This window comes from Gouania willdenowi, chromosome 17, assembly GCF_900634775.1.
Source record: "Gouania willdenowi chromosome 17, fGouWil2.1, whole genome shotgun sequence".
Taxonomy (NCBI): Eukaryota; Metazoa; Chordata; class Actinopteri; order Blenniiformes; family Gobiesocidae; genus Gouania; species Gouania willdenowi.
Window position 1 is genome coordinate 264,332 of NC_041060.1, and position 17,870 is coordinate 282,201.

At 39.6% G+C, this 17,870-nt stretch overlaps 1 protein-coding gene across 1 annotated transcript in view; it reads right to left on the minus strand.

Moving 5' to 3' along the window:
- Positions 1–3,080: 3,080 nt before the first annotated feature.
- dnah9l (dynein, axonemal, heavy polypeptide 9 like) overlaps positions 3,081–17,870 on the minus strand; it is a 93,314-nt gene continuing 78,524 nt past the window's right edge. Inside the window, exons 79-89 of the mRNA XM_028472665.1 lie at positions 17,115–17,252; positions 16,896–16,985; positions 15,829–16,020; positions 15,640–15,759; positions 14,345–14,404; positions 13,905–14,087; positions 13,602–13,784; positions 11,551–11,666; positions 10,310–10,422; positions 10,103–10,243; positions 3,081–3,356 (exon numbers count right to left, since the gene is read on the minus strand). Coding sequence (XP_028328466.1) covers positions 3,109–3,356; positions 10,103–10,243; positions 10,310–10,422; positions 11,551–11,666; positions 13,602–13,784; positions 13,905–14,087; positions 14,345–14,404; positions 15,640–15,759; positions 15,829–16,020; positions 16,896–16,985; positions 17,115–17,252 — 1,584 coding nt within the window. The 3' untranslated portion in view covers positions 3,081–3,108. The remainder of the gene's footprint in view (positions 3,357–10,102; positions 10,244–10,309; positions 10,423–11,550; positions 11,667–13,601; positions 13,785–13,904; positions 14,088–14,344; positions 14,405–15,639; positions 15,760–15,828; positions 16,021–16,895; positions 16,986–17,114; positions 17,253–17,870) is intronic.

Here is a 17,870-nt window from a genome sequence, read left to right on the forward strand (position 1 = left end):
AACCTATTTTTTAATCACTTTTTCTTGCCATATTTGTGCTCCTATTAATGCTTTTTTGTTACATTACTCCCATTTCTGACACTTCTACATCACATTTTATTCTTATTTCAACACTTATAAACTCTTTCCACCATTTTTCACCTAATGTCACATGTTGACCCATTATTGTCCTTTTTAACCTCTTTTCATGCTTATTTTGGCCAATTTAAACACATTCACCATTTGTCATGTCCATTATTTGCCAGTTTAAAAATAATTATTCCACTAATTCTTCCAATATTGACACATTGAACCCATTTTTACCACCTTTTCTGTCTGTCTTTGGCCTAATTTGCAACTTTTAACCAATTTCTGTAGTTTTTAGAATCCAATGTCACCACCTTTTCCACTTTTTGGTCACTTTGAACCCATTTAGTTAGTAACCTTTACCCTATTTCAATGGTTCTCAACCTTGGGGTCGGGAGACACTTTTAGTGCATTTTTGCTACATTACTCCCATTTTCTTTTCTGCAGATTTTTGACATTTTCAGCACTTATAAACCCTTTACACCTAATGTCACATATATTGACCCATTATTGTCACTTTTAATCTCTTTTCACCATATTTCATGCTTATTTTTGCCAATTTAACCACATTCACAATTTGTCATACCCATTATTTGCCAGTTTAAACTAATTGTTCCAATATTGACACTTTGAACCCTTTTATTAACACTTTTTGTGTTTTTGGCCCACTCTAATTTGTAACATTTAACCAATTTGTGGTTTTTCCACCATTTTTGGTCACTTTGAACCATTTTATTAGTGATTAAAACCATGATTTCCATCTTTAAGATGACTATAATAATAATAATAAACGTTCCTGGATAACAGTGGATATTATTCAGATGAATAAATAAATGTGGTTATCACAGATTCATAGAACAATGGACCATCATTTTACTGACTTTATGGATGGACCCCAAAAATCTCCCCTTTATTCCCCCTTATAGATGGTCCTGTCTCCACATGACTGTTCTTCAATGTTCATGTCTGTGTTCAACCACCTTCAGCTACAGTGGGGGTCCCTGCTCTATGGAACCTTTATTTTGGAGGTCGTGGGCTGAAAAGGTTGAGGACCACTGCTTTATTTGAGATAAATTAATCCAAACTCCAGACGTGTACTGTGAAGAAGGAAGGAGTGAAAAACATTTTCTGTTGAAGTTGTTTGAAAGATTTTACCAGTGTAATTGAATGTGCTTTTCAAACACAGCATAGAAGGTACAAGTGTTACGAAACGCCACATGTGAAGTACTGTTTATGGTGATTCTCCGCAGCCTATCACTGGGTCATAATTTAGTTTGTATTGTAGGTTTGAAGCTTTGAAATTAGCAACTCTAACTGTGATCTAGTGTGTGACAGTTTGGACTTTTCTTCTTCTGTACATTTGATCATTTTTCAATAAAAAGCAAGGAAAATGTGCCTCTGTTCTGCTGAATCAACCACGCTAGAATCTAGACTCTATTGTCATTGTGAGAAAAACACAAAATTTTAGGTGCGTGCGACTGCTCAGGAATCGTACTTCCTATTAGAAAGTAGAATAGACAGAAAAAATACATAAAAATAGCTCATAAATGCACATAAACATTCACTCTGCGAGGAGCCAAATCTCTTCCAGATATAGTCAGTTATCTGGATCAATGATCCTGATCATGGTATGATGATCAAACTTTAAAGGCTTGGAAGACATTTCTATATCCCCCTCAATAACCACAGAGTACCGTTTTTTGGAAAAATCACAAATAAAAAGTGCAATCTGGATCCGATCCAGATGAAAATCGGTGAAGTAATTGAGAAAACAACTCGATATAACGGAGACAAATTTCATGAAGATCTGTCTATTTCGCACCCGGATATGAATTTCAAAATTATCGGCAATAATGAGAGATTGATCCTGATCCCTTCCAAATTTCAATGGAATCTTCCATGGTGCGACTTCTCCCTTTTGTTAATATTTTGTCAAAATCTGTTGAGTACTTTTGATGTAATCCTGCAAACAGACAAATACTGGTGAAAGGTAATGAAATGTGAGCGCGCGCGCGCACACACACACACACGCACACACGCGCACACACGCGCACACACACACACACAGAACCAGAGTTCTAAGAGAACAAATTTCATCAGTATTTCATCATGTGTGAAACCGAAAGAGAAATATAATCTGATTGTATTTCAATTTTATTCTCAAAATATTATGACTTTGATCTCATTAAATTTCTGTTATAAAGATTCAAATTTATTCTCATAAATTTACAATTTCAGATTTTTTAAAATATTTTAAAGTGGCAGTATTATGAAAAAAATCACTTTCTAATGGTTTACCTACAGTGATATACATTCCTTTAGCTTCATTCAGAGGAACAACGTTGAAAAAGTTTTGTTTCCTTGTCCCACATTTAGCAAAAATTCAGCTCCAAATGGAACAGTTGGATTTTTTTCGAGTTGTGATGTCATCACAATCCTGGCTCCTCCTACCCTATAAGAATGTGAGCTCCTCCCTCTCAAACAACCTCACAGCTAAAACAATCATAGCGAAGGCAGGTTAACCACAGTTAATATATTTACATTCAGTCTATAGATAAACTGAAGAGCGCTCACAACAGTTCCACTTTTAGTAACCGTTATACCACCTTGTATTGCCTTTATGGGATGATCTGATGTGTTTGTGACCCAATGCGACGCAGTGTTCGAAGAAAACAATGGACTATTGTCTTAAATGGTTTATTCCTGTGGTTATAAGAGGTGAAGAGGAGAATTAGGACTGTTAATGATTTACTGCTGCTGTGGTGCCTACTCATGCATATGTGTGTGTGTGCCTGAAGGCCCAAAAACAGCCTGTTTTTAGGAGCAGTCTGAAAGTGACTTTTCAGAGGCTGAAACTCCAGAAAACAGGCGAGTTTGAGAAAATAAACCTCTAATACTATGTTGTTATGGGTGAAAAATGGTATAATACTGGAACTTTAATGTGGCCTTAAAACGCTGTTGTAGTAATTTGTTTTTTCTCCACTCATTAAAAAGCTCATTAGAAGCTGAGAACATCGTGGCCATCTTTTTATTTTTCTCCTCTCACACACTGAGCAACAAAGCCACGCCCCCCAGCACCCATTTAGCAGGACGCTCTCTGGTTTTCAAACTGAAGGTCCAGACGTACGTGGGCCCTCTGATCTTGGTCTTGTAGAGCGGACACTCATAGATATTCCTGGTCTCCTGACGATCGTTGGGTACGGCTCTGACCGACATAACGGGCATAGCGGGGGTCAGTTCCTTCAGACGGGCCTCTGTGATCACCCCCGTCTGGATGTCCCACCTCCCACCTAAAGAAAGGACTCAGTCAGTATCAGTGCCTGCATTCACAAAGCATCCTAAGGCAAAAAGTAGCTCTTACTGATGCCGCTCTTAGAAAAATCTTATAATTCAACAAATTTTACAATTTTTCCTAGAATTTTTCTTTGTTAGGATAAAAATTATTCACAAAGCATCTCATCCCCTGAGGTGAAAAACTGTTAGGAGTAGTGAGGAGGACTTTAGGAAGCCTTAAAAGTGTCTTAGACAGAATCAGACAGAGATATTATCTGCAATAGTTATTTTATAAGTCACTACCAGCTTATATTTATTATTATTATTAATATAGTGTTTCTGGTTGGTTTTTGGTTTTTTCGCACTCTACACAGTCACATTCCCTGTATTGGTTTAAACTTTAATTAGCAATAAAACTATTCTGACTTTTCTCACACAGTGTAACGCAATAACAGCCTTGTATTCAGTGACGTGTTGTGACCACTAGGGTTGGGTAGGCAGGGCGTTGCAAATGGAGACCACCAATGTCAATTTCATATGTTTATAATGGCAAGTGTTAAACTAACAATAACATCATAAACACCATAAAAGAAACATAAACAATTATTTATTATAGCCTCCATACTCTCCAACAACATATATCTCATGACACGGCAGCACATCTGTTGTTTGTGTTGGAAACACAGAAACATGGAGAAAATAACAACAACAACAACTCAGAACATCCTCAGTGAGGAGCATCCACAAAGTCAATCCTTCCTTTTGTTCCATTCACTGTAGAAAGAACCAACAATGTTCTGACCTTATCTTTGATGAAGGTCTTGTAGCTCAGGTGTTGGTCTCCATCTTTTAAAAGATGTCGTTTTTCCTCTAAACAAAGTTTCTCTATCATCTCTAGCGCTGTCATCCTGACTCTAGTGTTATCCCAGAATCAGAATCAGAAACAACTTTATTGACCAAGTATTGTATGTTATACACACAAGGAATTTGACTTGGTGAACTTTGCTCTCTCTAATAGTGTAAACATTAAATAATAACAATCAACTAGAAAAAATAAAAATAAATATAAAGAAATATAAACAGTATTTAGACTAATATGTGCAGAACTAAATAAAATAACAAGATAATAATAATAATAATAATTTTTAAAAAAGAAAAAGAAAAAGAAAAATAATAATACAATATAATAAGATAATAGTGCAGTCGTGCATTGATGAGTAGTGCAGGTGAGCATTTAAATTAAATATTATGTACATGAACATTCTCAGTGACAGATTGATCCAGGGTTGTGATGTTTATTTCACAGAAACAGGTCTGACACTCTGACTGTTTAGTATTGATCACAGTGACAGCCTGGGGGAAGAAACTGTTTTTATGGCGTACAGTGATCTGTAGTGTCTGCCGGAGGGGAGGAGTTTAAACAGATTATGTGCAGGGTGGGAGGGGTCTGCAGTGATGCTACCTGCCCGTTTCCTGACCCTGGACAGGTATAAGTCTTGGATGGAGGGCAGATCAACACCAATGATCTTTTCTACAGTCCTGATTATCCTTTGTAGTCTGTGTCTGTCTAGTTTGGTTGTAGATCCAAACCAGACAGTGATGGAGGTGCACAGAACAGACTGAATGATGGAGGTGTAGAACATGATCAGCAGCTCCTGGGGCAGGTTGAACTTCCTCAGCTGATGCAGGAAGTACATCCTCTGCTGTGCCTTTTTCCTGGTTGTGTCTATGAGGAGGTCCACTTCAGGTCCTGTGAGATTGTGGATCCCAGGAACCTGAAGGAGTCCACGGTAGCCACTTTTCTATTCAGAATGGTAAGGGGGGGAGTGGGGGGGATTTCTTCTGAAGTCCACTGTCATCTCCACAGTCTTGAACGGGTTCAGTTCCAGATGGTTCTGACAGCACCAGAGATCCAGCTGTTCCACCTCCGTCCGAAGGCAGACTCGTCCCCATCCCTGATGAAACAGATGACGGTGGTGTCGTCTGCAAACTTCAGGAGTTTCACAGAGGGGTCCCCTGAGGTGCAGTCATTGGTGTAGAGGGAGAATAGCAGTGGGGAGAGAACACACCCCTGGGGGGCGCCAGTGCTGAGTGACCGGGTGCTGGATGTGATGCTTCCCAGCATACTTGCTGCTTCCTGTCAGACAGAAAGTTGGTGATCCACTGACAGGTGGAGGCCGGCACTGTGAGCTGGGTGAGTTTCTGGTGAAGGATGTCCAGGATGATGGTGTTGAACGCAGAGCTGAAATCCACAAACAGGATCCTAGCGTAGGTCCCTGGGGAGTCGAGGTGATGCAGGATGTAGTTCAGTCCCATGTTGACTGCATCCTCTACAGACCTGTTTGCCCGATAGGCAAACTGCAGGGGGTCCAGCAAGGGTCCTGATGTCCTTCAGGTGGCTCAATACCAGCCTCTCAAAGGAATTCATGACTACGGACGTCAGGGAAATGGGTCGAGAGTCATTGATCCTGTGATGGCAGGTTTCTTTGGGACTGAGATGATGCTGGAGCTTTTGAAGCAGGAAGGTACTTCACACAGCTCCAGTGATGTATTGAAGATCCTTGTGAAGATGTGGACTTGCTGCTCAGCACAGGCTTTCAGGCAGGAGGGAGACACTCCGTCTGGTCCTGGAGCCTTTTTGATCTTTTGTTTCTTGAATAACTGGCACACATCTCTTTCATTGATCTTCAGGGCAGGTGGGGGTCAGAGGGTGAGGTAGGGGGGGAAGTGGGGGGAGCAGGAAGGGCAGAGTCCAGGTGATGGGCTGATGCAAATGAGCTGGGGGGTGGGTGTGAAAACCTGCAGTAGAAGCTATTCAGGTCTTTAGCTAGTCTTTTGTTACCTGCAGGGTGGGGGGAGGGTTTCTTGAAGTTTGAGAAGCTTTGTTTTAGCTTCTCGGTGTAGCACCTCTTGGCTACTCTGATCTCCTTGGTTAGTGTGTACTTAGTCTGCTTAAACAGGACCCAGTCCCCACTCGTGTAGGCTTCCTCCTTAGCCTGACGCAGCATCTTAAGTTGAGGTGTGAACCAGGGTTTGTTGTTGTTGTATGTGCAGAAGGTCCTGGTCTGCACACACATGTCCTCACAGAAGCTGATGTAAGATGTCACAGTGTCAGTCAGTTCATCTAGGTCTGATGCAGCTTCAAAAACACTCCAATCAGTGCAGTCAAAGCAGTCCTGTAACTCCTGCTTTGACTCCTCTGTCCACCTCTTTACAGTCCTTACCACAGGTTTAGCAGATTTAAACTTCTGCCTGTAGGTCAGGATGAGGTGAATCAGACAGTGATCAGAGAGCCCCAAAGCTGCACGGGGAACAGAGTGATATGAATCCTTTATTACAGTGTAGCAGTGGTCCAGTGTGTTAGCCCCCCTGGTGGGACACTTTATATGCTGTCTGTATTTAGGGAGTTCATGGGTTAGATTTGCTCTGTTAAAATCCCCGAGAATGATTAGCAAAGAGTCTGGATGTTGTTTCTCCACGTCTGCTATCTGGTCAGCCAGGTGCTGTAACGCCTCTGTTACACAAGCCTGAGGTGGGATGTAAACACAGACCATGACAAACGAGGAGAACTCCCGTGGAGAATAAAACGGTTTACAGTTTATAAAAAAACTCTCCAGATTAGGGCTACACGTCTGCTTCAACACTGTGACATCTGTACACCAACCTTGGTTAATGTAAAAGCATATTCCACCTCCCCTCGTCTTCCCACAGAGCTCTTTTACACGGTCCGCTCTGAGGAGCTGAAAGTCCGGTAGATGTAGAGAGCTGTCCGGGATGAGTTCACTGAGCCAGGTTTCAGTAAAACACAGGGCGGCAGATCTGCAAAAGTCCGAGTTTCTGGTGTTTAGAAGCAGCAGTTCATCCATTTTATTTGCCAGAGAGCGGACATTCACCAGGTGAATGGATGGAAGAGCAGTGCGTAATCCCCGCTGCCTCAGTTTAACGAGCGCGCCTGCTCGTTTACCCCGTCTGCGTCTGCGGCGTCTCCTGCAAATTCCATAGAGAGCTGCTGCTCCTCCGGTGAGAATCTCTGCATAACTTTCTGGTTCAATGAGAACCGGTGAAAAAAGATCAGCAGAGGACTGTCCTACGTTTAATAGTTCTTCTCTGGTGAAAGAGACCAGAGAAGGGGAGCAAGAAACTACAAAAATAAAGAAAAACGCAACCAGTACCGAGGCAACCATCCGCGGCACCACCTTGGTACACAGATAACGTAGCAGCAGCCATGCTGGATCAATTCACTAATGTACTGCGAACATACGTATAGCATTTAGCATAGCACGATTACGGCCAAAGGCAGCGTAGAAAGCTGCCTATTTACGTAAATGTTCTCATCTTGGGGAACTGACTGAGCATGTGCAAACACATAAAAACATGCTATGGGAACAGAGGCAGAGCAGCAATGTGCTTTTGGGAGCGGGTGTGGCCTCCTCCTGGCTCCTCCTCCTGCCTTACAGCGGAGTGAGACTGTGCAGCACCTCTGTCGTACCAGGAAATAGTGATGTTTAGTCATTTAGGCTATAAAAGCACAAAATACTGCCACTTTTAAACTTATAGGTGCTGTAGGCTCTCGGAAATTGAAAAATAATTAATTTATAATTATATTATAATTAAAACAAACAATCAAAATATCAATTCACCCTTGGGTAGGCACTGCCTCCCTTGCCTACCCTGACTGCATGTCACTGCTTGTATTGCTGCATGATTTGTTTGCTCCCTTCTCTATGTGCTGTAATCTCCGCCCTTGATTTCAGTTTGCAGCAGCGCTTCTCACACTCGTATCTTGTGCACAGAGAGGGAACCACAAGCAGTCTCAAAGCGCTTTACATATCAGCTCATTCACCCAATCACTCTCACATTCACACACCAGTGGGACAGGACTGCCATGCAAGGCGCTAGTCGACCACTGGGAGCAACTTAGGGTTCAGTGTCTTGCCCAAGGACACTTCGACACATAGTCAGGTACTGGGATCGAACCCCCAACCCCATGCCCTTATGATCAGCTCCATCGCCATAGCGAATGCCGGATGGGAAATTATGCAACCTGCCATTTTTCCAATTTGAAGCTGCTGCCAGGCTGTTGCGCTGTCATGTGTGGCAATGCAAAAGTGGATGTCATGGAAGTAGGCTTTTCCAAGCCTTGTTACACACTCTAGGACTTCAACAAATGTAAAGGCCGGCCGTTCTGCACAAACCTTTCCACACAGTTGTTCTTCAGAAAAAAGGCTGTCAACCGTTGTGCCACAACACTGAAGAAAAATTTTGATCTGTTGAAGTGGCCAATGTTTGAGGAGTTTTTCTCCTTAGGGATCAAGATTCCACCTGCTCTTCGCCACATCTTTGGTATGATTGCCTTTTTCCATGCCAGCTTCATTTGGAGCCAGAGGTATTCCAACACGCCAAGACTGTTTTGTAGACACTATATGGAATGCCATTGGGCTCAGGTGGCATGTCATTGGGGAGAGTAACCATTCTGTGCCTCTCACCAAATACTCTAGTTGCCACTGAATTGGTGTTTTTCAGGAGCTCCACTAGTTCTTTCACTGAAATGTTCAGGGTCCCAGATGATTCCTTTACAAAGAGGCTTTTGGTGAACTTTGAAGGGATCTTTGTAGAAAGCAGCTCTTGCCTTCTCCTTCCTCTTGCGTTGCCTCCTCAGCCTCTCCACTCTCCTTAGAGTAGCCAAACATAGCTTGATGTTCCTCTGTAGCACCTGAATACCACTTTCTGCTTTTTACCTCAAATCTTTCCTTTCCATAACTATAGATCACTTCCCACATCCTGTCCAGCCATTTTTCTACATCACCTCTAACACTTTTAAGGAGGCAAACAAGGTCTGAATCAATGGTTTCCCACTCTTTCTTCTGACAGGATTTAGGCCACAAGATTTGAGCCTTACAGCCCTCCATCCTGGCTGGGCTCTGGGCACGAGAACGATGGTAACGTTGTGCCTAATTGTGCATTGTTTGGGGTTTTGGCACAATGTGGACTGTGGTGCTTGTCCATTCACTGGGTTTCACTCGACTTATTTTCCCCACTTTTCAGGAAGTACTGGTCAATGTGAAGACCCTTGCTAAGAAGCTCCTTTAGACACTTCTTCTGGCCTTGATGGATTTTGAGACCTTTCAAAGTAGTTACTTTTTCCCAGGCACAGACACAGCTCCGGAGTATGAGACTTGCTTTTGGAGGTGTTTCATCCAATACTGCACTGATCACATTTCTCACTGTCCGTTCCATTGTTTGTTACCATGGGGTCAGTCATTGAGTCTTCTTTCACCCCTGATCTTGCAGACTCGACTGGTAACCCAAACCGTAGTCATGGGTGGGTGGATCCAAACTACTATATGGATCCTCCCAGCATGAGGAGCTAACCCATGCCATCCTCCTTGCAGTCATAAATCGATAAAATTACCAACACGGACAGTGAACAATAGTAATTAAATCAATATAATAATCGGCATCTGAACTAGATTCAAACATGTTAAGCCTTTAACAAATGAATTACACTTTTCTGAATTAAAATAACTTCATGATTACACATTTCTTGATGCAGTCCAGGTATGATCAGTTGATTTTTTCCTTCAACTACACCTCCTCACTAAGATAAAAGTTTCTGTCAACTACTTGCTCAGAGTTGCTCTCAGAAACTTCTTGGATCACTTTTAAGCGAAGATTCCTTGCTAGGATTGTTTAGGCGAAGTTAGGAGCTCTGAGAAGCTTTGTGAACACAAAGGATGTTTACCTCAGAGTTTAACACCTTTACCTTCCATGTAAAGTCCGTAGATGTAAGCCCCCTCCCTGGCAGGCTGGTTGAACTCCTCTTTAAACTTCTTGGTCACGTCCACGGTCAGGTTGACTTTGTCCAGGGGCCACTCGTTCTTACGGGCCAGAGACTGCATCACAGCTGAGCAGGAGGAACAGGACAATCAGGATAAACCTTACTACGTGTTTTTATTTCATGCTTTGTTACCAGTCAGGAATGACTGAGGGTTAAACAACCCAGAGAGCCAAACCACACATGGAAGAGACAAATCCTGAGTCCAGCTGTCCAGCTCTTTGCAACGCTGCATGACATCGTTATACCTGACACGCACACACACGCACGCGCACACACACACACACACACACACACACACACACACACACACACACACACACACACACACACACACACACACACACACACACACACACACACACACACACACACACACACACACACACACACAGAGATCAGTCTATATAATGTAGGTCAAACATGGGAAATCGAACACACAAATTAATATTATATTTATATTTCATTATAATAGCTAAAGTACACCATATTATACCAAAATCACACAAACACACAAGAAATACAAGAATGACAATAATAATGTTCAGATTGCTTAGATTCTAAATGCTGACTTTAGATTACACTCTACATGCTGACATGAATCTTGATAATTGTGGCCCTCACTGGGATAAATGTTGCTCATCTCTGATGTAGATCGTTTGAAAATTGTAAAATCTAATTTGTTCCAAAATCCTGAAAAGACTGAAACTGTTACTGTCTATAACAGTGGTTCTCAAACATTTTTAGCTCAAGTTCCCCTTTTTCTTTTTTCTGAATCCAAGTCCCCCCTTATGTCCAACGACAACATTTTGCTCAGAATTCTGTGAAAAAACATCGATAGATCACAATGATGGAATGAATGAATGATAAACATTTTAAGGAATCTCATATTGTAAGTAATTGGAATGAAACAGTATTTATTGCCTGATTCCTGTCATCTCCCTCCTGACCAACACTGACCTTTGTTTGATTAGTTCATGTTCTAATCTAGATCATTTCTATCATCATTTTGTATATTTTGTTGTTGATTATTCAGTATATTTTTCTCTTATTTTGTGTGTTTTTGTTATTGTTTTTGTGTGCTGTTGGTATTATTTCAATTATTCTCTCTCAGTGTGTTTGTTTGGTGTCATTTGTGTGTTTCTGTTAATTTTGTCTGTTTTATAGTGATCTTGTGTATTTTTCTTTCATTTAGTGTGTTTTGGTGACATTATTTTTTAATAATAAAACCCCATATTTTAATGTTTTCATTTGGTAATCTCTCTCTCTCTCTCTCTCTCTCTCGCTCTCTCTCTCTCTCTCTCACCCCTTGTAGTGCAAACTAATGATATAAAGACTAATGATTTTATAGCTTCCATATTGAACAATGAACTCACCATATAGACAGGCTGTATGTGGAGGGGTAGGCTAGCTTGGTCCACGAATCTGGGACGTTATCAAAGAACAAGGCAGTTTGTAGCTTCTCCATCTCAGACGACATGGCTAGTTCTCCCTGAGACAGATCGCGCGCGCACACACACACACACACACACACACACACACACACACACACACACACACACACACACACACACACACACACACACACACACACACACACACACACACACACACACACACACACACACACACACACACACACACACACACACACACACACACCATGGTGTCATACTGCAGGGGTGTCCACCTCATTTTAGTTCAGGTGCCAAATATAGAGTTCTTGGGCCATAGATTTTAAGCGGGAAAACCAGCATTTTCAACAATAATTTTCCCAAGTTTAAACTTGAACGTTTAAAAGATACATAAAGTACAGATATCAGTCAGTACATTTCAGTGATTTTGTGACTTATCTTTATTTAATTTCAGGAAGCTATGAGAAATAATTTCAGGAAAATTTAATTCTTTGAACAATTTAAGATTTAAAATTCCTGCAGTCGTGTGATAAAAGCGTGGGAAAATGTGATCCTACAAATATTTATTTGTATTTAGGTATTTAGGAAGGCTGAGATATCTACAACTGAAATATGAATATGAAATGTAATTTAAACAATAATTCATGTTTTTCTGTCTTGTTTTTACTTTCTCCTGCGGGCCGAATTGGATGGTCTAAAGAGACGGATTTGGTCCTCGGGCCTCGAGTTTGGGCACAGGTGACCTACTGTATAGTTATTAATGGGAATAGAAATTTATTCTAAGCGTGAAATATCATTGATCTAGATCAGTGGTTCCCAAAGTGTGGTACGGGGTACGCAAATTGTCATAGGGGATATTAGTACTAATGCTAAGCTAATGCTCGTTAACGCTAATGCTATGTTGATACTAATGCTAGGTTAATGCTATGTTTACCATAATGCTAGGCTAATGCTATGTTGATAGTAATGCTATGTTGATATTAATGCTATGTTGATAGTAATGCTATGTTGATATTAATGCTAGGCTAATGCTAGGTTATTACTATGTTGATACTTATGCTAGGTTAATGTTATGTTGATATTAATGCTAGGCTAATGCTATATTGATACTAATGCTAGGGTAATGTCAATACTAGGATAATGCTATGTTAATACTATATTGATACTAATGCTCGACTAATGCTAGGTTAATGCTATATTAAAATTAATGCTTGGTTAATGTTAATGCTAGGTTAATGCTATGTTAATATTAATGCTAGGCTTATGCCAATGCAGGATAATGCTATCTTGATACTAATGCTAGGTTAATGCTAGGTTATTGCTATGTTGATACTAATGCTCAGTTAATGCTAGGTTAATGTTATGTTGATATTAAAGCTAGGCTAATGCTAGGTTAATGCTATGTTGATACTAATACTAGGCAAATACCAATGCAGGGTAATGTTATGTTGATACTAATGCTAGGCTAATGCTAATACTAGGTTAATGCTATGTTGATACTAATGCTCGGTTAATGTTATGTTGATACTAATCCTAGGCCAATGCTATGCTAATGCTATTGCCAGCTGATGCTACTGTTAATGCTAATGCTAGCAAATGCTAACGTTAATGTTACTGTTAGATTAATGTTAATGCTAGCAAATGCTAATGTCAATGCTAGGCTAATGCTACTGTCATTGCTCGGCAAATGCTAATGTTAATTAATGCGAGCTAATACTAACGGTAATGCTAGGCTAATGCTAATTTAGTGTAAAATTCAGTGTAGGGCTACACTGTATATGACATTACATTATTATGTTTTTAAGTGTGCAGGGGTAGGGGGTACATGGCTTCAGTTTAAATGTCTGAAGGGGTACGGGACTGTGTTTGGGAACCACTGGTGTAGATAACTGGATTATTAGGTCCCTGACTTCTCCTGTTTTCTATATTTTTTAGTTTATTTTAATAGTAACTGAGTAAATCTGTCATTATTGTGTTCAGGCAGAAGATAAAACATCAGAAACCTACGGTACCTTCAGTCCCAGGTCGAGCTCCTTCAGGGAGCGTCGTATCTCATAGATCAACATGTTCATACGTTCACATTCCTGGAAACAGACCAAGATGTACGGAGACCGTTCTGCTGTCTTAGACGTGATGTCGGACATGTTGTATTCTTCTGGAAGCTTCTCCAGCACTTCATCTAACAGAGCTTTAACCTGGTTGGATGGAGTGAACAGTCATACACATGGAATCAGTTATTTCTCTCATGCTTTTACTGAAAAATATCACGTATCTCAGTGTAAATAAATAAAATAAAATGTATGAGTTATAGGTACTTTCTCCTCCAGCGTCTGAGATGTCCCCTCCCCCATCACAGCGTCGGGCGACTGCAGCTCCAGCAAAGTGTGAAAAAGTTTGTCCGATGTTACTGTAAGGAACTCAATTTCTGCGTTTGGGTGTAAACCGTAATGTGCTGGGCTCTCATGTGGCAGCATTTCATCAATAAAGTCATGATAACCCTGAGAAATAACAGTTAGTGAGTCACTTACTGTAATTATAATAATTCAACTCAACTTTCTCTATTTAGCACCAATTACAACAATAGTCATTTCATAGCACTGATTACAAATATACTGCATGTCAATATTAGATAATATTTCTTGACATTTTGAAGATTACGATATATTTACAAAACAGCCTTGTGGTTTAAAAACAAATCAATAAATAATTTTAATAAAAAATATTCACACAAATCCACGAAAAGACTTTATTTTACCTGATAGTCCAGGTTGGAGGGCACGACAAACCCAGGGGCTAATGCTAGCTTCCTGTCAAACTGGTTTAAAAGGAATATATGGAAAGAAAAATGAGGAAATGAAAATGTTGTGCTTAATAAACATACAAAGACTGCATTTATTTATTTTTAACGATTCAAAATAATAGATGAAATGAATAAACAAATGGAAAAAAATTAACAGAAATCAAATTCAATATAAAACATGTTTGACTCGTAGGACAAGGGATAGGGAGAAGTTCACTCTATACCATTAACAAATGTAAAATTTAATAAAATAAATGAAATGGAAAATACAAATAAATCCTCCAATTGAGCTTTTAAAAAAACAGAAGAAAAAACAACAAAAATCCAAACACAAAATATACAGACCCACGTTACAGTGTATTTACATGAGAATTATTGGGAAAAAACAGAGAATTTACTAAAAAAATATAATCTTGATTTAAACTATTTCATGCAGGTATATTTGTGAATATTTATGCTAGTCCTCAATCACATGTATTCAGTTAAAATCACATTTTCATGTTTAATATCATGATAATTTCTAAGTCTAAAAAGACAGAGGTTTACAAAACTTGAATAAGTGGAAAGTTATGATAATTGTAAATAACATTATAAATGATTGTACAATAATCATTGTTCACTTCACTCTATGCCACCATGATGATAAATGTATGTTTGTATTTGCATGTGTATGTATATATGTTTTAAGTTTGAATTTCTTTTGTAATTTTCAATTAATATTTGATTCAATATTTAAGTTTAATTGTGCATTTTGTCACATGAGTTCAAAGTGTTTATTTTTTAGACCTTATTGTATATAGTTTGTGTTTATTGAAAAGGGGCGGAGCTCTTATACTAACCCTTTGGGCTTTGTTCCCTCCTTACTAACCTTTAACGTTGTTTTTTCTTTTATGTGTGCTAAATAAAGAACTGAAATTAATGAAGAGTTACCATAATTATAAATAGTTGTTGAAATGTTATATTATTTTTCTTTGACGCTATATTTATGATTGAATAGGATACAGTTATTTAAAATTACTCCCAATTTCCGGTTAATTCCAATAAACAATTCCCATGGAAGGTTTCTATTTTTAAAATGTCCCAAGCTTAAGTTGGGAGTAAGTAAAGGATTGTCCTTAATGCTGTGGCCATGTGAAAGAATATTTGTCAAATGGATCCAAACTGAAGCAGAACCACAGATGTGTGATCATCAAACAAAAGATTCCAAACCAACATTTTATTAGTTTTCTTTAATGATCACTTGCACACACCTGGTTGGGCTGCATGTATTCCTCCAGGTACGTCCTGCAGAGGCGGCGGTCCCAGTCATCAGTGATGTGTCCCCCATACATGATCTCTCCAAACAGGTACCTCAGATCCTCCCAGGGAACCTTCAACATGAAAACAAACATCATCATCATCATCATCATCATCATCATACGGTGATAATCACATCTAACCTGTGCATTAGCCTCCAGGTAGTTGTAGAGGACGTTCACTGAAATGGTGAGGTCTCCAGTGTTGAACGGGTACTTCCTGTTCCAACCCTGGGGCCCAAACTTCCTCCTCTCAGCGACGCAGGCGTGAAAGTAACACAAGGAGAACAGGATGGTCTTAAACTCCTGCTCACGGCTGCACTGGTCCAAGATGTCCTGAGAAGGAATGTTTACTATGATTAATGCAGGAACTTTTCCCCAATTCTACATTTTACTCAATAATATAAATAATAGTTATATAGTAGTTTAAAAGGAACATTTTAAACTTTCAACTTAGGGAAGTCCCTGCTGTAGTTCCTTAATGAATGTAGTTCTAATACTCACTGTACATCAGGTCCTTAATGACACGGCGACTAGCAGCCTTTAGCACCCCACAAGTTCAAAAAAAGCACAAAATGACTCCAAAAACATAAAAAATTATGGAAAAATGCTCAAATTGACACATAGGGAGTGGAGTGGTGACCTAGTGGTTAAAGAAGCAGGTTTGTAATTGGAAGGTCACCGGTTCGAATCTCACCCGGGTCATTACCGTGGGAAGTTGAGCAAGTCTCTTAACCCCCAACAACCCCACTGCACCTCAGGGACGGGTTAAATACAGAGAACAAACTTTGTAATGTGTAAAACATACTGTAAATGACAATAAATAAAAGTGAAAGCCCCTGATTATTATTATTATTATTAAAATTACAACAAAAATACACAGAACAACAGAAATGCACAAAATCCTCCAAAACCATACACAACAAAAAACAAAAACAAAATGACTCCAGAAACACGCAAAAAAGCAACATAAATGCACAAAATGACAAAAAAGACAAAATTACAATCTGAGCTGCAAAAATCAAGAAGAATGTAAATAAAAATCAAACCTTAACGACAACTATAAACACACACACCCTTAGTTGTTCCCTGCATTAATGCTCAGATTATTATTATTATTAATGCTGACATGGATGTTAATAATGTGGCCCTCAGGTCAGACGATGTCATTTTTGCGGCCCCCGCTGTGATAAAAGACGCTCTTTTCTCACCTGATCAAAGTTATCGAGGGCAGCGTGTAGATTAGCGTGCATCCCAGTTGGAGGCTCGTTTGTGATTTTAATTGCATTTTCCAAAATGCCCTGAAACAATGTTTCAATAAATCACATTAGCATTTATGTGATGAAGAAAAAAGGTAATCCAGAAACACATGTATTATTCATCTCTATGTGGCTGATGCTTTGGAGACATGAAATGATTAAATTTTCTACCTGTGGGATAATGTGCTCTAGGGGGGAAGACGCTGACTCAGCGCTCATAAAAACCCTGTAATCTGGATGACTGTGTTCACAGCAACGTTCCAGAAGCTTCTCCAGAGAACTGAGCCAGCGAGCCACGAGGTGGATGTTCTGCAGAGAAGTAAAAAAGGAGAACTTTCAAATAACTACTTTGATAAATACAAACATAACGAGGAAAGACCTGTTTTCACAAGACGAAAATTTATTTGGCAAATTGAAAATTGGCAAAAATGAAAACCTGTGTCTCAATTTGTGGCAAAGTTTGAGGGAAAAAAGTTTTTTTTGTTTTGTTTTGGCTGAGCTTTGTCGTACTGAGAGGGTGGAGGTCTCACTTTGTTCACTTTTAAGAGGAGTTCTTCACCTTAAATATGACCCTGAATGAAGGTCAAGGTCACACATTAAAAGAAAATGTTGTTCAATGGTACCAGTGGCCAAGGTATAGGGAAAAAGTGTACAGTATATATATATATATATATATATATTGTTTTTCTGTGACATCATGAACATTGACCCCTACCTATCTTTTTACTGGTAAGTCGTACAGCTTCAGTCCAATGAAATAAAATACTCCACTTGAGATGAACTTTTCATAAACGTAGACATCAAACTTGTGAAACAAATATTGGTAGAGATATGGAAAATTTTGGTTTTTGACTTTACGCGACCTTGACATTTTGGCTTTAGGTCGATCCTTGACATTTTCCCTATGAGGTAATATAGTGTCATCAT